The 26,904-nt window shown below is 44.9% G+C and overlaps 1 protein-coding gene across 3 annotated transcripts in view; it reads left to right on the top strand.

Moving 5' to 3' along the window:
• Positions 1 to 26,904, top strand: part of LOC142767101 (uncharacterized) — a 278,526-nt gene that overhangs the window by 210,898 nt on the left and 40,724 nt on the right. For all 3 annotated transcript variants that reach the window (XM_075868332.1, XM_075868329.1, XM_075868330.1), the window contains one exon: positions 10,593 to 10,703. In XM_075868332.1, the coding sequence (XP_075724447.1) occupies positions 10,593 to 10,703 (111 nt within the window). The remainder of the gene's footprint in view (positions 1 to 10,592; positions 10,704 to 26,904) is intronic.

Raw genomic sequence — 26,904 nt, 5'->3', positions numbered from 1 at the left:
GCACGAGAGAACCCGGGCAAAAAGTGCACGTCCCTATGGTGAGAATCGTAAAGCTGTTGTTGGTGCTACTGTGAAGCCTGTAACGATTACGGGCGACTTGGCGCGCGTGGTCAGCGCGGGCAATGGCTTTCCCGGCATATTCAGTGGCTGCAGGTAGCGAAGTGTCTAAGGGTAGAGTTGGGTCCCGGCCATATAGGAGATTAGAAGGACGATTAGCCGGCAGTGTTGTGACGAGATGACTTGTAGGCGAACGTCAATTACGGCAGATAAATGTCCCAATCTTGGTGATCTGGCACAACGTATTTGGCTAGCATATCGGTTAGCGTCCTGTTAAGGTGCTCCGTGAGGCCATTTGATTGGGGATGGTACGAAATAGTAAATTTGTGCTTGGTATGGCAAGACCTCAGGATTTTATGAACTAGAGTTGATAAGATTGTGCGGCCATGGTCAGTGAGAAGTTGGTGGGGAGCACCATTCACTAATATTATGTTGTACAGCAAAAAGTCTGCAATGTCGGTAGCGCAACTGGTCGGGAGTTCTTGTGTGATTGCATACCGTGTCGCGTAGTCTGTGGCAACAGCAATCTATTTATTTCCGGTTGTGGAGAGTTGAAAAGAGTCCAACAGGTTGAGACCAACTTGAAAGAAAGGTTCAGTGGGAACGTCGATCTGCTGAAGGTAGTCGGCCGGGAGGGCAGACGGCGTTTTGCGACGATGACAGGGCTCACAAGCAGTGACATAGCATCGAACAGAGCGGGAAAGTCCAGGCCAAAAAAATAAAACCGGCGTCGTACCCGATCGTATGCGTGAGAAACACCCAAATTGCTCGTCATAGGAGCGTTATGAAGTTGATGCAGGACAGTGGAAGGCCGGTGAGCTGGGATGACAGGAAGTAAGTCTGATCTGAAGGAATCAAGGTTACGGCAATGTAGGATCCCGTGTTTCACCAAAAACATTCGTAGGGACGGGTCGCGAGAAGTTGACCCTAGTTTGTCAATGATGGCTCGTAAAAAAGCATCCCGACGTTACTCTTCGCCTATGTTCAACAGCTGCGACACCGAAAAAACGTCCGTGATAGCGTCAGTACCGGTAGCTTCATCAACAGGGTAGCGGGATAAATAATCCGCATCCTAATGTTATCGCCCTGTTTTATACATTACAGAGAACGTGTATTCTTGAAGGCGTAGGGCCCAACGAGCGAGACGTCCTGTGGGGTACTTCAGGGAGGCTAGCCAGCAGAGCACGTGATGATCTGTGACAACACGGAATGAGCACCCGTAGAGGTGTGGATGAAATTTGGTGACTGCCCATACAAGGGCATGCAATCGTGCTCCGTGATGGAATAGTTGCGCTTGGCTGGAGATAGCAGTCGACTTGCGTAGGCTATAACACGGTGATGTCCCCATTGTTGCTGCAATAGCACAGCTCCTATGCCGGGTCCCCTGGCGTCCATGTGAACCTCGGTTGGGGCTAATGAATCAAAGTAAGCAGTGTTATAAACAGTGTGGCGTTGTAAACAGTGTTGTTAGTTGCGAAAACGATGACGCTTGGTCATGGCCCCAGATAAACGAGGCGTCTTTCTTCAAGAGGTCTGTTAGGGGGCGTGAAATCGTCGCAAAGTCTTTAACAAAGCGTCTGAAATATGAGCACCACTCTACAAAAATGCGGACATCATTTGTGGTCCTCGGAACGGGAAAGGTCGTGAATGCGTGAATTTCTTGTGGGTCTGGACGCACGCTTTGGGCATCGACAAGGTGACCGAGCACGAAAATATGATGAGTGAAGTGGCACTTGCATACGTTAGGTTGGAGTCCTTCTCGACAAGAAACGTCCAGAATAGCTGACAAACGATCGAGATGCGAGACAAATGCGGGTGAAAAGACATTAACATCGTGAAAGTAACACAAGCAGGTGGACTATTTCAGCTCTTGAAGCAATGAGTCCATCATTCTTTGAAATGTGGCTGGCGCATTGCAGAGACCAATGGGCATCACCTTAAACTGATATAGGTCATCAGGAGGGATGAATGCAGTCTTCTCGCGGATTATTTCGTCGACGGATATTTGCCAGTTGGTGCATTTCAGTAGCCGGACAAAAGGTCAATAGTTGAAAAATAGGTAGCACATACAGGCAGTCGAGGGTGTCGTCGATGCCAGGTAAAGGATAAACGTCTTTTTTGCAATTTTGTGGAGGTGACAGTAATCAACGCAAAAGTGCCATGTTTTCTCCTTCGTTTTAACAAGGATGACTGGAGAAGCCCAGGGGCTGTATGAAGGCTTGTTAATGTTTTTGCAAGCATTTTGCCGACTTTGTGTTGTAATATTGCTCGCTCCGACGCAGAGACCCCGTAGGGGCGTCGGTGAATGTGAATGGAAGTTGCGTGAAATTCAAATTCGCTGGGACTCGTCTCGATGCATGTCAAAAGTGAAAGTTTATGCACGCACGCACGCAATTTGTTACCTTAAAGTATGTGTAAAGCAATTTGCGTTTCTAGTGTGGCGACATCAAGTGACCGCTGTGTTCTGCTGTAACAATGAAAGGGGTAATTACGAACTAGAGCTCATTTATTTCTTGACAACTGCGCAGCGATGTAAAAGATTTATTGTGACTGTTCACAGTGACACCTCTTGTCTTCTAAATATAACAACAAAGAAGCACATGGTAGATGTCAAACTGATGTAGGTGCACGCGCAAAATGTAAAAATATTCACGGCCGCATTTTCTACGCTCCACAAAAATCGAAGCGCTGTTGACACCACCGGAATAAAAAAATAACCTGCTTGAAAGCGTAGGAAGCCGCGTTGGTTTCTTTTGACGTAAGCATATATCTCGGCACTGTCAAGAATGAAACACTGCAAAGAAGTGATTTCGCATATTGCCATGTGATTTTTCATCATGTCACCACCTTCAACAAGCTTCCATAAAGCCACCTTCGTCAACCTTGCTCCCTAAGCCTCACCAAACACGTTTCGCATCCCCACCTTCACATGGCATTTTCCACCTTCAACACCATTGGCTCGGCACCACCACCATTATCTGCCACCATTTTTTCTACTCTAGGCGCTATCAGCCGGCATTTTCCACCGTCAACATCATTGGCTTGCCACCACCACTACCATCTGCCATCATTTTTTCCACTCTCGCCATCATCAGCCACTACGCGCACTATAGTTTCCACTATATTCACTAATATCTCCACCACATCTAGTATTTGTTCCAACATATCCACCAACGATTCCAGCATCAACCAACCCAAAATTTTCAATAGGGGAAAGCACAAGATTTTCCATATAAACACGCTCAAAAATTACGAAGACCGCCAGCACACAAAACGAGGCGTCCGTCTTTGCAGCAAGCAACGACAATGTGGTCGTTTGCCTTAAGTGTCGTTCGGCTGGCCATGTGGCTTTTAAAACCACTGTCAAAGTTTTGAACTAGTTGATATGGGCTCACTGATACAGTAGTCATGAAACTGACATGTGTAAAAGGTTACGGGCCTGTTACATTGTCTACGAGAACACTAAAAAACGCACTGTGTAATGACCTTAACATGTAGGGAGTCAATGTTTACCCACGCGATTGTGCTAGAATAGTTGTTTTTAAAGAACCTTGTTGATTAAGGGGGTGGTGTGATAATATGTGGTGCGCGAGAGAGAAAGCGAAACTGAAAGTGTCCAGCGGTGGTACAGTGCACTTCTGACTGCGCATATGTGACGTGAGGCGGGAACGAAGAATACAAAGAGAGCTCGCGTCGTGAGGAGAAGACACGCGATTTCGGCATTTTCCAACGGTCGGGTTCGTGGTCAATCAGTGGTCGTGGTTGTGCGGGAGTTCTACTTGGTGACTGTCCCAGGGACCAGGTGCCGGGTGGTTGTTCCGGCTACTGTTTTCTCGGGCCGGTGAACGAACGAACGAGGTCAACCGAAGTTCCGGCTGGGCGACTCGCCCAGAGAGTAGGTGAGTGGCTGGCATGACATAAGGGGGATGCGGATAACACGACGAAGTGTTATTATAAATTGGGGGACACTTAAGCTGCGACTTTAAAAGTTGGACGCAAATACAAAATTTGGCACCTAGTGCAGCCTTAAACCGCTAAGTGCATACTTATATTGTGTTTTGTTACAGGCACACACACACACAAATGCACGTGTGCAGAAACACGACGAATCAATTGTATGCAGTGACTGTGCAGTGTGGCCACTTCCCTCTGCTAGAACGGCGCTCTGGTGTAGTCGAGACACGTTGATCGCAATGCCTGAAAAATGGCCCACACACACAGACACACACACGCGCGAGCGCGCGCGCGAATGGTGCATACAGGTTTTTGATTTAAAGCAATAATTGCTTGGCCTCTAAGAAACACGCCGCAGCTGAATAATTTCAGAGATCATAAAGGGTCTCACATTGCCTCACAGATGGCAGAACATTATCCAGCGTTTGCTGTTTGCTTGATCAACGCCTCTGGAAAATCACGATATGTTTTCTGTTAGATTGATATGGTTGTTCATTTTTGGATCTGTTTGTGTGTTTTGGCGGTGATGGCTGCACTATCTCGGCCTTGTTTGACGTAGTTTTATGACCTACCAATCAGGTCTACAAATCACCGAATGGCCTCGTTTTCGTCGTAAGACCAGTCTAACACAACACTTTTACTTTAGGGACACTAAAGTAAAATAACAATTTACGTCGGAGTTAAAGCTCAATATATGGCATCTCAAAAGACAATATTATCATCAACGGCACGCTGCTTACCAAGAAATTAGGGTAAATGCACAAGAACAAAAGCGCTGCAGTAGGAAATTTCCAAAATGATTCCGATGAGATCAGATAAACCGCCTATACTTATTCACTAGTGAGCGATCTAACTTCACTAAATAAAGAACCTTCCGTGTATCAAGTGACGCAATAAAATGGCGCTTGTTTGTTTCTGTTAGATTCATGGAAAAAAGGAGTGCCAGACGTTACTATGGGGAGTGGCGCGAGTGGTTAAAAAATTGAATTTGTGCGTGGTTACATGGAAAAGGTGGGGCCATCTAGCGGGGCGCCTTTGAAAGAACGCGTTTGAAACAACGCATTTCTATGGTGGGAGATTGATCAATGGCCGTTGTTCCTGCTGTGGCTCCCGCTGCCCTCGGTCGGCTCCTTCTAGCGCAGTAAACCCGGGCAACATTGTTCACAGCAACAGGGACGTGAGACGATCCGGTCAGTCCTCTTTTTGAGGCGCGTAACTTTAAGTGCGCTAATCCGATGCGGAAGCGCTAAAACGTGATTTTATTTCAGAATAGGCCCTGGTTTGGCAAGAAAGTTACGCTGCGATGTTTCTGGACCACCATCAATGTCGACCTAATAGTTGGGTTCAGTGTCCCTTTATGGAGACTGGTTCCACTAGCGAAGCAGCTGCAGTAACATCAAGGCTTTGTTGCAGGACATCTGCTTGCCACGCGAATGTCCCATGCTTCATCCTTAATGGAACCGACAATTCTATTCTCTGCTTCAATTGCTTCTTAACCTTGGCCATGTTTGTGCCACCGTGTGTTCCAAGAATTGGGCAGCCAATTCAAGTATGTCTCCAAGTGACTTAGCTCTCCTCACTTTCAAGTAGACTCGGATAACTATAGGAATGTATCGAGAAAAACCGAAGCCATCAATAAAGAAGCCAAACATAAATTTTTCAATTGCACACTGCCTAAACTCCTCAAGAGTGACTCTAAAAATTTCTGGCAAGTGGTAAACCCTAAAACACTGATTCTCCAACCTTGCCAGACGGTGAGCATGGCGATTCTCCGTCAGCTGAGGAAACTGCGAAAATATTCAGCGATCTGTTTGCATCGGTATTTTCAAATGAGCTTCCATTATATTCCCTCGACCTACCAGAGACCGTCATTCATGATATCTGCCTCCCTGTAGAAATCACCGAAAATTGCGTAGCACGTGCCAGTGAACGACTTGAGTACAAGACGAGTCCATGGCCCGATGGCATTAGCTCCAAACTTCTGAAATTAACCACTCAAAAATCATCGTACCTATTGAAACTAATATTTCAACAGTTACAGAACACAGGTTGCTTTCCAGATGATTGAAAGTCAGCATTAGTTGTACCTATATTCAAATCTGGGTTAAAATCATGTGCTAATTATTACCGGCCAATCTCTCTTACTTCTATTCCGTGCAAAATACTCGAGCATATTCTGTTTACGCACATCGTATCTCACCTCAATAAAAATAACTTGCTAATAGATAACCAACATGGTTTCCGCAAAAACCACTCGTTCGAAACACAGCTGTTCGAAATGGTAACTGACCGTAACGATTCTCTGAATAACTCCCACCACACTGACGATACTTTTATAGATTTTGTTAAAGCGTTTGACCGCGTGCAACACAAAAGATTGATGACTAAAATCTGTAATTTACAGCTAGACGATAAAACAACCCAGTGGATAAGTGGTTTTCTTACTAACAGGGTGCAGTCAGTTAAACTTAACGTTATCTCTACTCCCAGATGCGTCAAATCCGGGGTATGCCAGGGATCCGTACTAGGCCCTCTGGTATTTCAAGTCTATAATAATGATATCGGATCCAATAATAACTCTTCACTGCGCCTATTTGCAGACAATTGCGTAATTTATAAGAAAACAACCGAACCAAACGACGTAAACATCTTGCAGTCCGACTTGACAAAATTATCAGAATGGTGCCATTTATGGCAAATTGAAATAAATGTAGACAAAACCAAACACCTACGCTTTTCATCTGTTGCACATCCTTCGCCCAATGAGTATGTAATAAACAACTTCGTAATTCAGACACTTCCATCTATTAGGTATCTAGGTATTTTATTCCACTTTGATAAAACATGGACAAGCCACGTAGAATACATTACCGCGAAAGCACTACAGAAACTTGGTCTTCTTAAGCGCCGCCCGAAACTTGCAAACAAAGACACCAAACTTCACGCATACAATGCTGTTATCCAGCCAACCCTAGAATATGCTTCCGTATTATGGCACCCCCACACAGCAACCCTTACTGATGCGCTCGAAACTGTCCAAAACAAATTCGCACGATTTATTATGTCATGTTATTCCCGCTATGAAAGTGTGTCATTCTTTAGGAAAAATTGAATCTCCCCCTCTTGCCATGCGCAGGAAATATTTTTACTTATCTTTCTTTCACAAATTATACCACAGTGATTTGCCATTCCGCCATACGTTCAATTACCCGACTTTGTACATTTCCGCACGCGTTGACCATGATCATAAAATTAAACCTATATTTTCTCGCACGAAAAAACACCAATACTCACCCCTTGTCTTAGCGATAACCGAATGGAACGCTCTGCCTGCCAGCATTGTAACGCATACACAGCAATCATCTTTCCAGTATGCATTATTTGCGTTTCTTGAACCTATTGGACAATCTTAGGCATTGCTGTATAGCGTGTCGTGCACCTTTTTAAATGTGGTCGCTTGTGAAAACCTTGCTGTGTTATTTTTTGCTTATCTTGGTTGACGGACTGTGTAGCCTGCGCATGTTTCCTTGTTTTCTTGTCTCCTTTTCTTGTTAAAGAATTGCTCTAGTCACTGATTACTGTATCAAACCCCCTTATGTAATGCCCTAGAGGCTCTTAAGGTAAATAAATAAAGTACAGCGATCAGCTCGGTTGACAACTAGAGTGAAATCGTTCTCTAATAAGGAGCTCTCTAAGCCGATCATACTCCTGCGAATGCCTGAAAGTTTCATTCATCCGTCAAAATAGTGGTGCAGTCGAGCGGTGTACTGTGTAGCCATCTCACCATCAGCTGATTTTCCTGTGTGAAGTCTGCTCCGGAAATCTTTGACAGTAACTCTAAATCGCTTCAGTAAAGCAGCTTTCACCTTTGTGGAGTTGGCTGCATCGGTCGGCGTCATCCTCCCGTACACGCTGCGCGCTCCGCCACTCAATATATTATTGAAAGCAGTTGCCAATTGAGGTTCCGGTCAATTCTGGCTCCTTGCAATTGTCTCAAGTCTGTGAAGGTACGCGTCAAGGTAGTCCTTCCTTTCGTCAAATGCTACGAGCAGCTTGCTTGGGTTCAGGCAACAGCAATAATCTTCGCATTCGCTGCTTTATACTCCAGCCTCGACTGGAGTTTCACTTCGCTGTTGCAAACGGAGCCGCTCGAGTTCCGTCTTGTGCGCCTGCTGCCGATCCCTTTCAGCCATCTCCGCTTCTCATTCTTCTTTCGCCATCTCAGCTTCCAGCCCGTCTCTCTCCAACTGAGCTGCTTTTTCTTTCTTGGCCCTCTCAGCTGCCAAAAATTCTCTCCCCACCGCCTCTTTCTCCTTCTCGCTCACCGATTTCTGTATTTCGGCGCCAGAAAGACCCATCTTCTTACCAAGAGCTACTAACTTCTCTAGATCCATGGTGCCTTTTAAATAAAATTCTAGCCACGTGCTCAAGATATTTGCCTAACTTAGTCTTTCGAAACACTCTCTGCACACTCGTTAATGAGAACACTAAGAAGCATACGAAAATCGTTCCAATGGCACTATCAACAACTCGAGGCTCTTTCTCACTACTTTGGGCACTCTGTACACCAAAAAGATCCTGTCGCGGACGTCAAAATGATTGTTACAGGTCCCGTTAGTCAGGGAGGCGATCGCCGGGCTAATTACAAGGGCCGAAGAACTGGCCCGCCAAACTACACCACGAAAACACGGACAATTGAGAATGGGTCCTATTTGGCGCGCCACCAGACACCGGCTGTGGTACAAAGCACGATTCTGAGCTGAGAGTTGATAAACAAAACAAAGTTATATTCTCAAATATGGCAGGTCAAACAATACACAGATATGCCACTCGCAATAATTCAGTACAATATTTTACCAATCTTACAATAAAATACACAGTAAAATGAGATACACTCGAAACAACTGACACAAACAACAATAGGCGCTACAGTGCAATTACATGCATCAAATAACCAAGCCACTTATTCAGTTCAAAGTTCTTGGATCAAAATTGAATGTTTCTTTCCCTACGAAAGACTCACTCAAAGTCCAGCACTGTTGTCGATCCACTGCCCCCAAAGTTTCTCTTACAGGAACGCTCATCTTCAAATATCCACCTCTCAAGCACCAAACGTCTTCGCCGGAAACACGTAAGCTTCTCACCCGTTGCGATTGCAGAGCGCGTCTTCGCTCTGCTGCGGTAGACTCACACTAATCTTCTGCTGGTATACCCAGCCTTCACCCTTCAGGCGAAAACAATCTTCATTACCTTCTTTGTCACTGACGACAAAAGCCTTCACCCAAACTAAGTGTAAAACGCGTGTGCACATTTGCGCAAAACTTTGTTCATCTCCGGCCTATGCAGACTGGCGTAAACTGTCTTCATCTCCTCCTTACGCACGATGGCGTAAACTGTATTCATCTCCTGATTTCCATTCCTGCTGCTCGCATAAATACCTTTCATGCTAGATTCCTGAAAATTTTAATTGTTTCGTCGACCCGATGCACAACCTTGGTCGGGAAAAGGGCGAGACGTTTCGAGAGCCGTCTGTGACACGATACGCAACTCTGCATCACCACACCCCTTTCCTTCGAACTTTTTTCATGGGTTTACCGGCGGCTGATGTGAGGACATTGGCCGGCAAAACTACGCTACCGAGGGAGAGAAACAGCAAGCCGAGAGAGTGTTTACATGCTTGTTTTTTTGTCTTTAGCGTTGACCTTAACAATTTTCTCTGGCGCCTCGTATCGTCACCATTGCCAAAAGTAAGTGGCGTGTGCTTTTCTGAGCTCTCCTTTGTGACAGGCAGCACTGGTAAAACGAAATCACTACACCAGCAAAGGTAAAACATATAACAGGGAAATATTCAGGAGAGGTATGATGAACATTTTAATGTAGTCAAACAAGCTTGATATTTTATACACTTTTCTGATTCGCAAAAAAACGAAGAAAAAAACAAAACAGCGACACAACGGTGTTCTGGGGTGGTGAATTAAAAAAAGGTTATTAAAACACATATGGCTTACTTCTATATTGGCAGATTTGTTTGCTCTTTTTTGGCCAGATGACTGGTGAATCTGTCAAAAACCAATTAGTGTTTTACAGACATGCTATGCGATCTGACATGGAGTTACAACAATGGACACCACATGGAAGAGCCTGGCAATTGAATGCACATCTTTATTCGTAAATGAGCGAAAAACTATATTGATTACGAAGCCTGTGTGATGTATAGTAGGGTCGTTTCAAGCAGGCAATTGTTCGAGAGGAATGAATGAATTTGTAAACTGTGTCGATAAGATAATGCCGCGCCAAGTATTCAAATATTTGAACTAGAGACTAAGTTTGTTTCGTGGCACAAAAGACTGATAGTTGTAATTGTTGAAAATCACCGTTCGCACACTATATGTCTATTCTATGCCAGCAGTGATTTTCTCAAATGATTCGTGGAGCTGTGGTGTAATGAACATCTGGTATTTTATTTTATGTGTATTTATATTATTGTTTGTCCTGATATTATTAATCATAAAAAATATTATTTCGTTCTTTCGAAACTCATTTTAATGTAAGGAGGGTGCTTTTTGTCGCAATTCTCGCAGCAAACAATCCAACCACCAAGAAAGACCCACCGTTTGACCTCAAAAAAGAGTACAATGTTCTTCTTGCAAGAAAAACGTGCATAGTTGTAGCCTTCGAGCCACCAGTAAATGGTGAGTGCATTTCAATTTTAATGAAATATATAAATAAATACTGCACGATGAAGCAATGAAGTTCACTCAATCGAGCTAAAGTGCATTGTCTCGTTTACACCAGTAGAAGTAATGCCTAAACTTCATGCTTGTTGTACTTTAGTTCATGCTTACGTTTATTTAATGTATAAACTTTCATTTAGCGACCACCGATGCATGTCGTCTTGTATAAAGCTTTGTAGTAAGAATGAAGAAACACACCATACCTGCAGCCTAATCAGTTTTGCAAAAACTCAGCATCTACTTCTTGCATGCAATGTTATCATATAAACACCGTAAGTTTTTGCGATCGATTGGTTGCTGTCATACCACAAAAATTGAAAGCGTTATATAAAGAAAGTTCAATGTTGTACTTGAAGTAAAGTTGCAATTGAAGCTGGCATACAGCACTCAATAGCCGCTTATGGGTGTTGTGTGTCTAGTAGGACACTCATAAACATGATTATGCATATGAATACCTTCGAATTGATGACAGTTACTCCAATACAGATAAAAAATATGCAAACGAAGTCTCCTATGCCGTTGTTGGCTAAATTGTCTACAATTGTTTTTCGTAAGGTTGGCTTTAACAAAGAAAATAAAGCTGGTAAATTGTCTCGTGTTGACTCTTCGAGATATTTATTGTGGATCGACACAACTGGAATTTGTAAAGTGACGCCTTGAAAACCCGCACGAATAATGATAGTGCAAACACATAGCTTTAAAAAGTCCTATTGAGCCAAACTCATTCTGCCACAGATTCGGAATCAGATAAAGCCATCTTAGATTCACAATGTTCTATCAATCTTACCCATGCAACATTCGGTAGTGCTGGTTTTAGAAAAGCATCAGTTGTATCTAGACATATCGGGCAATAAACCAATTCGCTCTAGGAAGTATTTATGTAATCCGAAATGTTATAATCATGATAGTGCATTTTCATCAGCTGGCCACTAACGTTACTTTAAAGCAAAAGTCCACGACACATTTTACTTATTTAAAGTGATGGCCAACTTCACTGAACCACAGTGTTGAAATTAATCAAATTGTGCACTAAAATTTTGCGGCATAGAGAAGTATTCTGACACAGCATAAAATATCTTATTTTAAAATCACAAGCCAAGCGAGGAGTATTCTGATATTTATTTCATCGCTACCAAGGCTATTTAGGGCGTAATCATGAGCGGCCTTGCAAGGTTGAGTTTACCAATAGGAAAAAAACAAAAGGAAAATCTAAGGCACAAACCTATGACAGTAGCGAATACCTAACCTCTTGCAATAGCGAACACATGAACTTTGGAATTGACAATTTTCAGTGCGTACACCAAGGTTTGTGTGCACATAAGTGTACAAACAAATCTTGTGTGCACACTTTTTTTTTCGCTTCACCTAGAGCACTTAAGTGAAGTAAAAATGTTATGTCGGATTTCTTCACCTTGAATTTGCCATGGGCTACATATTTAAGATCATAGGCTGCCTTTCTATCAAATTACATTCATCGAACCAACAGCCCTAATATTCGGACTATGCATAATTTCAATCTAACATGTATCAAGGCAAATCACAAGATGCTACAAAAGCAGACAAAAGTTCATAGCTAAATTCTTGGGGCAATTGCATGAGGAAAACGAAGCGATCTTTGTGGAACAAACTTCGCTCACCTTTGCACACTCTTAGCAGTTAACACCTATTTAGAATCCTTTAAATCCACATTAATAAGGCAAGAGTTCCTATTTTTTCCCGAACACAGTATTTTTTTTCAAATAGCATTGGTCCCGTGTTTCTAAGCCTGAAATGTTCATTCAAATCCTACTGAATGCTTTATGTAATAATTTATTCGAATACTGTCCGTCAGACAAACCCGTCGGCAATGTTCAAATGGGACTTGATTATATCTTTCCAAGAAAAGCTAAACATTTACAGCAAAAGTCAGGTTGTTTGCGATGTTGTAGAAATCAACTCTCACCACTCGGGTCCCGAGGCACACTACCAGAGGTGATATTGCAAAGTGGGAGAAGAAACGTACCGCCGCTATGCAAATAGCACGCTTGACTTGCTGGTCGCTTGAAGAGGAAATAGAAACGCTGGATAAGTTCCGGTAGGCTCAGAAAAACTTGTATTTACAGGCTGTACGAAATATACATATGAACAGACATCAAAGTTACCAAAAACGAAAACACTTTGGAAATCAACTGTCTTTTGTAGGGCAAACTTACGGGATTCGGCAGAACCGATACTGCGAAACACCTCAAGCCCGGTTCAGAACGCTTGGCGTACCTCTACGGCTTTTTCTTATTCCCTCGGGGCTCCGCCCTTACACCTAAGGCGGTGAATCGTCGCCTGTTTGTCCTCTAACAGCACTGTAGACTTGGTCAATCAAAACCCGCCCAAGGATGCGAACTTCATGTACGTGAGGACTCACGCCTTCCCCCTCCCAAAGAAAACACAACAGCCAAAATTTAAATACAACAATGAACAAAAAGTCTTAGAGGCAAAGACCAGCTCAGCGGTGGACAGTGATCTAGACTTAGAGCTACACATACTGGGGTTTGAGGCCATAGACTTGCTCACTGGATTCCGTGCTGATCGATTGTGCCACCGCGATCTCCGACGACAGTGCAGCTCTGGCCGACTGGCTCGCCCTCCGCCGTTTCCTGACACGGTGAAGCTCTCGCTGAGTGGTGTCCCGTCCTTGGACTCCCTCGATCGTGTCTCCATTTGTCACCATCTTATATTTACTTCTGTATGTGGGTGACCTTATCTCTATTCCTATCACTTTTAATCCTCCCTATCCTTTTATTCCCTCCTTATACCTATCTTTTGAGGGCCACTGTTGAGCTGGCGCACTAAGACACAGGGAGTTACGGTGTTCACTTTTCTCTCTTTTCTTTTTTATAATCACTTAAGAAAGCGACCATAAGAACAGCTTTTCTGAAAACACGTCAACTGCTTGTTGAAGGGGCAAATATGCGCTTGTGTCCTGTGTGTATAAACGCGAAAACAAAGACAAGCCGATGTAACAAGACTTATCAAGGTTGCAGCTTGCACGTGTCGCAAGCCCGTCCGCTTCTGAGAGGTACGCCACCGGACCGGGAGAAAACGTTTGTGGCTATCATCACGCTTTCATCACGCACGTCTCCAGACTCGGCGGCGCCTCACTTCAATTCTGCCAAAGCCAAACCAAAGTGAGGAGTGACCACGCCACACTGAGTCACGGAAGAGGCCCATTGATGCGTTGGCTGCCAGTGCCGTGAGGCAACTAGGGGGGCTGTCACAATGGCGCTTCTACTCTCACCCCTTTTCGTGCCCACGTAGGGATTGGCTTCTTTTTCCTGAGTTATACAGAACTCGAAACACTCGGCAGTCTTAGGTGCCAATGCGACTCGTGGGATGCCATGCGGGCGCCACACTGTCTGCGTGATCACGACAAATTTGGTCCAACACTTTTGCACTGAGTGTCCTGAAAGCAACACTACAAGCCCAAGTAAATGCAGCGTCATGGCTGACATGCCTTCCTAGGTTAAAGCACTCGTAAATGAAAGTAAATCAAAAACTGCCACGCAATCAAATCTTACCACGGTCCTACAATTACACCATAAAGGTAATCATTATGCTTATTAAAAAACATGTATCATTTGGAAACTAGTACTGTAATGGCTATGGATGCAAAAAAGCAGGTGTGGGAATTTTCACTCACTCAGTATCTTAGTCAATTTTGATATACCTCTGAAGTTATACAACAATGCTTGATGAAGTACTAACGGCTATTAATATAGCTCTTCGAAAACTTCAAGCAATTCGACAGCTGCTATAGCGACTGCTTTCTTATCCGTGCGTTTATTCTTAGCATCTTCGTCCGGGTCAGCCGTACTAAAACATATAAATCTTCAAATAGCTGCAAGAACTCAAATAGTGTGATTGTTATGAGCGCTAAGTCACCACGGTATACTTATTATTGACATGACTGATTCACTCGCACGATTATCGCTTGATGGTTTGAATGTGCTAATAATGACTCTCAGAGCTTATGGTGCAGCTGCGAGGGTCAGAAAACTTTTCCATCCTAAGACTTCAATGAACATTACTGTACCAAATTTAGAATTTGCCCACTTGCACTTCGCATGAAATAATGAATGGAGGGCCACGCGCAAATGTAAGTCTCCGTAATAAAATTACGTTGTTATTTACAACCACTTAATTTCTGCCTAAACAGGTCTGGTCTTGTGCTATCCTTTTTGTGCTCTAGCTATAACGAACCTGAAATTATCAAATACTTTCCACTAATATGTCGCCATATAGAAAATGAAAGGACACATGTTTCAACATTTTATAGAAATACTAGAAATTTCAATTGGAACTCTGAATACTGTCCTTTTGGGGCTGCTCTATGGGAAGTTAGCTACAAACACATCTGCGATGTACTGTGTGAATTTCTATGTGGCTCATGGGTATGAAATTGCTGAGTCATTGACCAGATCTCTTTTCAAACCCAGCCTAAATTACCATTTCATTATTAAACTGCAATATGAATACCTGCTAAACAATCAAATATAGTGAATATTTAGAGGTCGTTTAAAAATTGCACTTGTGATTTTTTGTTTTTTATTTATCATGTGTTAAAGTTACTATACTCTGCAAAAACTAACAAAGCAAACAACTTTCTTTTTTACCTTGCGTATTCCTTAACTGCTCGTTTACAATACCCGCCGGGTTTTTTGCTAATCCCCATTATTACGTTAGGAGCCACAACACAGGAACAAGCAAGCAAGCTCTGTGCTTTTCTGGACTTTTCACAGCATTTAGAGGGCTCATTGCCCCGTGAATTGCGGTGATGGATGTACAACATCAGCAGGTGACATCGGGTTATTCTTTGGCTGCGGCCACTAGATCGAGCAAGCGAGGAAACACATCCAGCAGAAGTCATTACAAAGAGATGCAACCCGCAACTGGCGACGAGTCCCTGCAAGACGACTTTAACATGTCGTGTTCTGAAAGACCAAATGATTGATCATTAACGCATTGTTGGTGCTATGTACAGCTATCGTGAAAATGGTACCCCAGTTGTGGCCCCATCATATCCTGATCGTGCCGACGAACGCTAACGACAGTCTGCGTTTTCTGAAATGGCCAGCGCTCTAGTACTATCTTGAAAAGACTGTGCCGAATAAGAATAAAAAGTATGGCTAAGTACATGAATAAACATCATTTTTGTTGATGTGCTGGACCTGAGGGCACTGAGTTAAGTAACACAACTGGAAAACGTCGCAGACAAGCCCATCATACCAGCCAATGATGTGACCATCGCGGAAGCTATTTACTGTGGACACCAAAATCTCTAACGCAAGTCTTCCAGTACTAATGAAACCAGTGAGTCAACACAGCATCATTGTCAACAGCGACCACCTTGACAACACACGCTGTCTGAGATTAGCGTTCAGAGCCGACTGGTTGTGTGCCTACGTGAAGGTTCGCCATTTTAGTCACCAAGCTCTACCATTCATTTCTCCACCTGTGCGATGCTTCAACTGTTCGAAGATCGGTCATGTACGATGCATTTGCAGCAGCTCTGCAGCGTGCTCCCGGTGCGCAGAATCATCGTTAAAAGACTACTGTAGCGATACGACACAGAGGCGTACTAACTGTGAGAGTGCTCACAGGGCTTCTTCCGGAAGACTGTTCGCATATTCCTGAAGGAGCCTTACGACAGAAGTTAGGCGTAATGTTTTGATTGCTTTAATTAACCGCGAAAAGCACCGATAACGGTCTGTAAATCCCAGCACAAAAAACAAAGCTGTTATAATCTAATTTCCATAGAAAAACCACACTGTTTTCGCACTGGATTGGCAAACCACAGTAATTTTCGTTATAGGTAGTAGTGCTTCACGTGGAAGAGATGACGTTGGCCGTGAATTTTGACTGATTCGACGCGGCAAATGACACGTAATATTAATACCATCCCAAATAGCCCTCTCTCCACCCACTCATCACTGAAATACAATCAACTACTTCTTATGCTTGCTCACCTACAAAAAACATTCAATCTTAAAATGTCAAAGTGTGAAAACAATGGCGAAATGGCGCTCAGAACGCTGCACAGCGATCCACCACAAGGTGAGCCATCCCGTAGGTCTCTGCAAAATGCGCGCTGTGATCTAAAGCGGCATCTGATGTCAGTGCGAGAGTGAAATGCGTAACAAAACGCTTTTTTATTGTCTTGTGCTGATGTTTTGAAGTTTGGAGGCTAGTAAATTCTGTTGCAAATTGCCTTTTTCTGTCATTATTGGCGTCTATCTCAGTATTCAGCCCCACATAAACTCAAGCGGTGAAGATTGCAGACAAAAAAGCGTCACAGTCTCCTATAAACTTATAGTACAAGACAGTTGTACCCACGAAGAAACAACTGAGAAAGTGTCACAAAACGAGCACTCAAAGAAGGGCGCGTCGCCTAATTCTTGCAACGAAGCGCCAGAGAGACGCCTCGAGGTCAACGATAAAGAAGAAAATAAACATCCAAAGGCTCCCCGGGTGCGCCGTCCCTCCCCTCTCGGAAGCACAGGTTTGCCGACGAACCTCCTCACATCGGCGGCCGAGCAAGCCCTGGAAAGTTCTTGATGGAAAGGGGCGTGGTGAAACAGGGCTGGTTCATCTGTCGAGGACGGCCCTCGAACCGTCTCGCGCTTTCTCCAGCCTTCACTGCGTATCGCACCGACGAAATGATGAGAGTTTTCTGGAATCTCGCGGGGAAGGTATTTATTTAACCGAGCAGCAGAGATGGGAGATCACGAGAAGAAGAAAGTAGGCGCCAGGGTGCGTAGGGTGTTCCGCCGTGTAGTCGGCGAAAGTTTTGTCCTAAATGACAAAGCAGTAGAAGAAGAAAGTATGCGCTAGAGTGCGTAGGGTGTTCCACCGTGTCATCGGCGAAGGTTTTGTCCTCAATGACAAAGCAGGAGAAGGAATTTCACGCCAGAGTGCGTAGGACGTTCCGCCTTGTGAGCGAAGCCTTTTGTCTTCCGTGACAAAGGAGGAGAAGAAGATTTCCACCTGAGGGGTGAAGACTCGTGCTACAGGCAAGAGTGTGTGTCTACCACCAGGGAGCGAAGACGCGTGGCAACAGCTGCATGTGGGAAGCCGACGTGTTAACTGCTAAGAAGTTTAGTGCTTGGAGAGAGGCCAATTGAAGACGCGAGGTTTTCTGGAACAGGAACTTTGGGGGCAGCGGAACGACAACAACGCTGGATATTGAGTGAGTGATTCTCGGAAGAGTATCATTCAGACTTTTGTTCCAAGAACTTTGGACTGAATAAGTTTTCTAACTCTTTAGTCTTTAAGTGTCTTGGTTGTTCGATGCATGCGACTGCATTGTAGTGTGTATTGTTGTCTGTGTCCGTTGTTTCGAGTGTGGCTGATTGTACTGTGTAGTACGTTGTTTGTTTGGTGACATATTGTATTCGACTATTGTCGAGTGTGCATACTTGTGTATCGTTTTGATCTGCCATAATTGAGAGTATAATTTTGTTCTGTTTATCAACTCTCGGCTCTGACTTGTTCTTTGGGCCACAGCCGGCGTCCACTGGCGCGCCAAATAGGACCACTTCTAAATTGTCCACGCTTTCGTGATGCGACTTGGGGGTCCGATGCTTCGGCCCTTAGAATTAGCCCGGCAATCGCCTCCCTGATTAACGGGACCCGTGACAAGAAGTCCTGCGCAGATGACCTCACCGTCGGATGTCTTCACGATGGACAACAACGACTTCATATAGGAAATCAGCTCACCCAGAAACACCACTGCTCACAGCTTCCAGTTCGAAAAACACAGAAGTTGAAAAAGAGAAATGGGGCAGAGGAGCAATTATCAAAGTTAGGCGGCCATTCACGCGCACAATATGCGCAGAGAACTTCAGCAGATTTTTAGTTCCGATAATAGCATAGATTGTTTAATAAATAAGCTGAGCACAGATCTTCCCAATATAGTACACTGGTGTAAGCTAAACAAATTACAGTTCAATCCTCAAAAAAACCCAATTCATTCTCTTTTCATCAGATCAGCGATCGCTAGTAACGGATCTCACAATTAGTATCCCAAATCATTCGATCCACGCTAGTAATGATTGTGTTTACTTGGGCGTCAAACTAGATAGAAACTTGAAATTCCACTCTCATATTTTAGATGTCAAGAAAAAGCTGTCTTACGGTATACGCATCCTCATTTGGTCTCGCCCTTTTTTTCACGTTCCATTCTCTTGTCACTATACTACGCATTTATTCATTCTTACATCAACTACTGTATAACTACCTGGTGCACTACCTACAACGCTCACCTCGCACCGTTACAGACTGTTCAAAACAAAGCAATAAAATAGTCACTTCTAGTTCACATTACACCAATTGAAAACAACTATTCTACAGCTACAATATCCTTACACTGCGCGATATGGTTAAGTATAATCTAGTCATATGTTTATTCAAGCATATCAATGAGCTATTTCCCATGTCCATCATCCCATTTTCCTCACTTCTCAATACCAACAACACTAGATTTGCTTACCACAAAAACTTCATCTTACCAAAAGCCCGGACTAACTATGGCAAACAAACCGCTCATTTTAGCTCACTTTCCATATGGAATTCACTTCCATCCATTTTAAAAGTAATGAATCCACACTAGTTTGTAAAAGAATTAAAAAAAGCTCTTTGTCAACCAATACAACACGTAGCACTTCATTCTCCTAGCCCCTAAAGCATGCTCTCACACATGTATATATGTGTGTATATATATGTGTGTATATATATATGTAAATATATATATATGTGTATGTATGTATGTGTATATATATATATATATATATATATATATATATATATTTCCTTTTTCTTTTTACATCTCGTGTTTACATGGTTTCTTTATATTATGAAATGTGCTTGATCACCCATATCATTATGATTATTGTACTTTTTCCCTTCCTGTCGAAGCTACGTTTTATTTGTTTTTATGTTCATCATGCACAGGAGGTCCCAATTCAGTCGCCGACTACGGGACCTCCTTCTGTATACTGTCTCTAATGACTTTACTTCATAGTAACAATAAAATTTGATTCTGATTCTGAGAAGCCGCCTTCATTAGAGTAAGCTGCCGCAGAAGAGGACTTGAGAAACAGAGCACAACTAGTGATAGCTTTCTCCGACCAAACTTAACGCCATTCGCATTTTGTGAAGCAACAAGAACACAACGTCAGTCAGAACTCCATTGCTTGTACTGGATGCTCGGAGACCCGTACTAGCCGCACATGAGTAAATCGTTGCTCACCAGCCTCTGACTTTCAGAGAAGAGGTCTGAAAGGCAATGATTGTTCAATGAAATGCGCTGAAATTGAAATCACCAATTGCCGATTTTCATTGGTTTGCGTACACCAATCAGTTTTCTAATATTGTAATCTGCGAGCCAATTCTACGAGCGAATTTATGCTATAGTTCATGTTCATGTCCAATTATGTTCAATGATTGAACATGATTCAACACACACTGGCACATCAATCCTCATCATGACTTAGAGCACCTGAACAAAAATAGGAAGGACACGTGCTCCCTAACTGTGCAACTTTAGGTCACTACTGTGACTGTTATCATTCAGCGGACCTGGTTGTGGCCTGGAAGCATTCATGGCAGCCTCATCTGGAAGGACTGCGATCTGCTTAGGGGCTTCGAGGGCACAAAACTGCCTAACGGCTAGCTGCAAGGTTAGTTTTTATTTATACATACGAATAAGTGAACACCACTTCCTGCGCACAAATTGAAAACCCAGGCATGGTTGAATGCAGTGGATACCTGTATTATCACACATCATTCTCATTCAACATTCATAAAATTATTTGCGAGATAAATGAGAATGTTGAAAGATGAAAGCCTGCAGCTTATGAATAAAACTTCAATTATCTGAGGCTCAAAAGCTTGTGCTTTTGAATGAGCACAAATACGTTGATTTCTTATTGAGCTCTCGGGCTTGTTACTCAATCTGTGAATCAAGTGCTCGGGACGGAATTAGCAAGTGGGTGAAAATTGCCTGGTTGTTCACCACTTGCGAAAAGAAATACCTATTGATCAAGCCTCAGACAACAGGGCCAGTAACTGCATCTTTTACTGAATATAACTTTTTCTCTCTCAGTTCTGTGGCATGTTGTGTTTCATCCGAACGTGTTCACCACGATTGCATAGTGATATATTTTTTTTCTACAAACTGTGCCTGACCTAATTATGCATTGTTAATCTCTAAAAGTGACGTTCAGTGTGTTTAGAATCCGTGGATCCTCATCTCTCTGTCTGTGGCTAGCCTAGTTCAGCAACAGTGCGATACAGCCAGCACACATGCAAGCCAAGTCATGGAGTGCTCCTTTGGTGTTCTGTGTAGGACACAGCATATCCATCCGGCAAGACAGTGGTACCAAAAATAATGGTGAGTGTTGGTGGCACTTGTAGGAGCCCGTTGTGTTTGTTACGTATGATTATTTTCCCTAGTGAAGTGCATTTTTGAAAGGTTTTCTTCGTTTGGAATAATAGAAATTAGCAACAAGCACACTCATAATCCACAAGTCCTTTGTGCCTTTTAAACTGCCCATTTGCTTTGCTACACGGTATGGTGAGCAGGTTATGTTAGACAAGCTTAAAGTTATGAACATTAGCTGCTGTGTTGTAATGGAATGTAACTTGTGTTTCTTAGTGAACTTTTTGTGGTGTGCTTCTCGCACCTAGAACAAATTTGAAATAGAAAAAACTTTACTGGCTCATTCTGCCTGGCAGAAGTTTCATGCCTTCATCTATCACATTGTACTTTTGGTATCGTATCATAACAAAATATATTTTCTGTCTTCACTGTTTGTATATGCATTTAGGCTTGTCATCAGCTTCTGAAAGTACGACATCTGTAAATAAGATCACACATGTACAACTGTACACTCTTCCATGTAGCATGGTTGTAACAATGATCTGTATTTTTCTAGCTTCAAGCAGTAACAAGATATCTAGTGCCCCAAGGTCATGTACAGTGTATCAAGAACAAAACACAGAAGACCAACAAGTAGAAAGGTACTGCCAGCGACTGTTCTCCTGCTCAAGGTTTACGACAGCAGAAAGAGCATATTTTGATGTCAGGAGCAGTTTGAATTGTATACGTAGCAACATTCTGTGCTCCTGCCGCCTAACTTTTTAGCAGTGCATTATTCAACAGTTCCTTTTCTTGAATTCCAAATTATTTAAACTTTGCATGGAATATACCAAACTATGACACTAGCTTAAAGGCTGTTGTAGTGTTAGTGGGCAAATAATTTTGAGCTGACGTTTTTAACAAGCATGGTAATCAAAGTGCCTGCGTGACTCTGCATTTAACTGCCAAAAATCACAGCATCCATGGTCGGCAATGGTAACTGTGTTTGCCTTCTTTGTAGTACAAGAAGTAAAGCCATAGATGCGGTAATCTTGTACTCAGTCAATATAATCCTTGAGTGTACATTCATTTGTATAGCCCCAACGATGCCATGAGTGTATAAGCTTCGGGAAGTGAATATATGTGAATTATTTTATATATAAGGAAGAGAATCATCACTACTCCAAGTATATCTAACAGAAGATTTTAGTGCTTGTGTATTGTCACGGGGTCGTGACGTGGGCAAAGACAGAAAACTTCTTGTTGGGATTTAACTATTTATTTGGGCGAACCTGTGCCCGGTAAAGGGAAAGTCTAATTACAGCAGCAGTCTTGCACAGATAGCAGTCTCGGACTGATAGCGGCGAACGCAGCGTCGGCCTTCGATCAACAACTGACAAGCAGCGAAGCGCGTCGGCATTTATACCCTTGCCGTCGAATGTTCTAGCGTTATCGCTGGCGGTGGCGTAGGTTCCAGAACAATCTGTACCGTTCGCACAGTGGGCGTGATCTTATCGAAATGATCTACTACAGTCCGGAACCTTCTCGAAACCTGCAGGCGCGGTTTGCGCCAAAAATCGTGTGGTGTTTCGGAACGATAACAAAAACTTGTGAAATGGAACGTGACATTGCCCCCCTCTGAAAAAAGGCATCGTCCCGATGCTTTAACTAAAGATGAAGGTACAATAATAATGCAAGAAAGTACAATGAATAAATTACAATACAACAATAATACAAAAAAACACTGTTTCAGTTTGTTAACGTGCATGAAACGGCTTGAGGCGCGCGACATGGACGACTTCAGGTCGCGATCGGCGTCGTTGAGAGTTCGTGATGCTGTCGGGGACAACCTCGTAATCAAGTGGGCCGAGACGTCGAACCACCTTGTACGGTCCGAAGTACCGTAGCAGAAGCTTTTCACTTAGTCCACGTCGGCGTATCGGCGTCCACACCCAAACACGTTCACCGGGCTGGTATTCCACGAAGCGTCGTCGAAGGTTGTAACGGTGGCTGTCGGTCGTCTGTTGATTCTTGATACGAAGACGCGCAAGTTGTCGGGCTTCTTCGGCGCGTTGAAGGTACTCGCTCACATCGAGGTTTTCTTCGTCGGTGACGTTGGGTAACATGGCATCGAGCGTCGTTGCCGGGCTCCTTCCGTAGACCAATTTGTATGGAGATATCTGCGTCGTCTCCTGCACCGCCGTGTTGTATGCGAAGGTCACATACGGAAGAATGGTGTCCCACGTCTTGTGTTCGACATCGACGTACATTGACAGCATGTCGGCGATCGTCTTGTTAAGACGCTCGGTGAGGCCGTTGGTCTGTGGGTGGTACGCTGTCGTCTGGCGGTGGTTTGTTTGGCTGTATGCCAACATCGCTTGAGTTAAGTCGGCAGTGAATGCCGTTCCTCTGTCGGTGATAAGGACCTCCGGGGCGCCGTGACGTAGGACGATATTTTCGACGAAAAACTTAGCTACCTCGGATGCACTGCCTTTTTGCAGGGCTTTTGTCTCGGCGTTGCGGGTGAGGTAGTCGGTAGCTACCACGATCCACTTGTTTCCGAAAGCCGACGTCGGGAACGGCCCCAGTAGGTCCATACCAATCTGCTGGAAAGGTCGGCAAGGTGGATCAATTGGCTGCAGAAGTCCCCCTGGCCTTGTCGGCGGTGTCTTGCGTCGCTGACAGTCCCGGCATGTCCTCACATAACGAGTGACGTCGGTGGTAAGACGTGGCCAGTAGTACCTTTCTTGTATCCTCGCGAGCGTGCGGGAAACACTGAGGTGCCCTGCCGTCGGATCGTCGTGCAGGGCCTGCAGGAGTTCTGGTCGCAGAGCTGAAGGCACCACAAGGAGGTACTTAGCTCGAAACGGTGAAAAGTTTTTCTTTTGTAGAAGACCGTTTCGTAGAAAGAACGACGCAAGTTCGCGCTTGAATACCTTCGGGACTTCGGTGGCCCTGCCTTCGAGGTTTTCTATTATGGCTTTAAGTTCCGGGTCGGCCCGCTGTCGTTCAGCGAAGTTGTCGGTAGTTATTGTTCCCAAGAAGTAGTCGTCATCCCAGTCGTCGGGTAGCGGTTGGTCAACAGGCGCACGAGAGAGACAGTCAGCGTCGGAGTGTTTTTTGCCGGACTTGTAAATAACAGTAATGTCATATTCTTGAAGTCTCAGGCTCCATCGTGCGAGGCGACCTGAAGGGTCCTTCAAGGTGGCTAGCCAACACAACGCGTGGTGGTCGCTCACAACTTTGAAGGGCCTGCCGTAGAGGTAGGGGCGAAATTTCGACGTCGCCCAGATGATGGCGAGGCACTCCTTTTCTGTTGTGGAATAATTTGCTTCTGCTTTGGATAGCGATCCGCTGGCGTAACTAATAACCCTTTCAAGTCCGTCAGCCCTTTGCACAAGAACGGCGCCAAGACCTACGCTGCTTGCGTCAGTATGTATTTCTGTCTCGGCGAATTCGTCGAAATGGGAAAGTAACGGAGGCGTCTGGAGGCGATGTTTAAGCTCCTGGAAAGCGTGTTCCTGTGGCGTTTCCCACTTGAACTCCGAGTCGGCCTTGGTAAAATTAGTGAGAGGATCGGCGATGCGGGCGAAGTTTTTCACGAACCGCCTATAATAGGCGCACAGGCCCAGAAATTGGCGCACAGCATTCTTGTCAGTGGGCGGCTGGAAATCGGCGATGGCGGCTGTTTTCCGTGGATCGGGACGAACTCCAGACTTGCTGATGACGTGCCCCAGAAACAAGAGCTCCTCATACGCAAATCTGCACTTTTCTGGCTTCAGTGTGAGTCCGGACGTCTTGATGGCTTGAAGTACAGCTTCAAGGCGCCGAAGATGCTCGTCGAAACTCGAGGAAAACACGACGACGTCGTCCAAGTACACAAGGCAAGTCTGCCACTTCAATCCTGCCAGTACTGTATCCATAACGCGTTGAAAAGTTGCAGGCGCTGAGCAAAGGCCGAAGGGCATCACCTTAAACTCGAAGAGGCCGTCCGGTGTTATAAACGCCGTCTTCTCTCGGTCTCTTTCATCGACTTCGATTTGCCAATAACCAGTCTTGAGGTCCATTGACGAGAAGTACTTGGCGTTATGGAGCCGATCAAGGGCGTCGTCTATTCGTGGGAGAGGATACACGTCCTTTCTTGTGATTTTGTTCAGGCGGCGATAATCGACGCAGAAAGGTAGGGTCCCATCCTTTTTCTTCACTAACACCACGGGGGATGCCCACGGACTCTTGGACGGCTGGATAATGTCATCTCGCAGCATTTCATCAACTTGTCTCTTCATTGCCTCACGTTCTCGCGTCGAAACCCTGTACGGACTCTGACAGAGTGGTCTGGCATTTTCTTCGGTTATGATTCGATGTTTCGTGATTGGGGTCTGCCGAATTTTCGATGACGACGAAAAGCAATCTTCGTATTGCAGGAGCAGGGCCTTGAGCTGTTCTTGCTTATCGTTCGGAAGTCTGGGATTGACGTCGAAAGCTATGGGAAGGGCTTGGTTCCTCTGAGCAGGTTCCGCAGAATCGGCGAGGGCGAAAGCACTGGTGGCTTCGACAATTTCTTCGATGTATGCGACCGTTGTTCCTTTGTTCACATGTTTGTACTCATTGCTGAAATTCGTGAGCATAACCGTTGCTTTGCCTCCCCGCAGCTCTGCAATTCCTCTTGCGACGCAAATATTTCGGGTGACCAACAGATGCTGACTGCCTTCAACGACGCCTTCCAAGTCAGGTGATTTAAAAGCGGCGACTGAAATAATGACGCTTGAGTGAGGCGGAATGGTGACTTGATCTTCCATCACATTCAAGGCATGGTGTCCTGACGGCGTGCGCGGCGGTAGTGCTTCTTCTGTGGATAACGTTATCGACCTTGTTTTTAGGTTGATGACAGCACCATGGAGGCATAAGAAGTCCATGCCAAGGATGACATCTCTCGAGCAACGCTGTAGGACTACGAAGTCTGTAGGATAAATACGGCCGTTAAGGGTGACTCTCGCTGTGCAGATTCCTGCAGGCGTTACGAGATGACCTCCGGCTGTGCGGATTTCAGGGCCTTTCCAAGCTGTCCTAACTTTCTTTAACTTCGCGGCGAACGACCCACTGATGACAGAATAGTCGGCTCCAGTATCGACGAGAGCAGTCACACTGTGGCCGTCGATAAGAACGTCGAGGTCGCTAGTTCGCCGTCTCGCATTACAGTTAGGGCGTGGCGTTGGGTCACGGCTGCGTCGGCTTGTTCCGCTGCTTCCATGTTGCGTCGTCCGGCCACCTTCGGTAAGTGAGCTTTTGCCTTCAGGGCTTTTCCTGGTTGGGGTTGTGTTCCAAAAGCTCAGTCGCGTCGGCGTCGTCGTCGGAGGATCTTCGGTAGTTCGTCGCACAGCAACCGCACCTCCATCGGTTGCTGCCCTTAGTTTCCCGGATACGGGCTAGGAGACCGGCCCCGCGTTGGGCCAGAATACTGCCGGGGGTGCGATGACATGCGGCGGCTGGGCGACGGCGAACGGGAAGGCCTTCGTGGTGTCCATTGAGTTCCTGCCAGGTAGTCGGCGATGTCACGTGGCCGATCTCCTGGCTGCGGACGCGGTGCATTGACGGCGAAGCCACACAGTCCCATCTGTCGGTACTGGCAACGGCGGTATGTGTGCCCGGCCTCGCCGCAGTGGTAGCAGAGCGGGCGGTTGTCAGGTGCACGCCAAACGTCCGTTTTTCTCGGTGCACTGCGCTGGCTAGCTGGGGAACGGTAGAACGTCGGTTGGGGTGGTGGCGGCG

This window comes from Rhipicephalus microplus, chromosome 7 (assembly GCF_043290135.1).
Source record: "Rhipicephalus microplus isolate Deutch F79 chromosome 7, USDA_Rmic, whole genome shotgun sequence".
Taxonomy (NCBI): Eukaryota; Metazoa; Arthropoda; class Arachnida; order Ixodida; family Ixodidae; genus Rhipicephalus; species Rhipicephalus microplus.
Note: the sequence above shows the minus strand (reverse complement) of the source record. Positions and strands in the feature narration are given on the sequence as shown.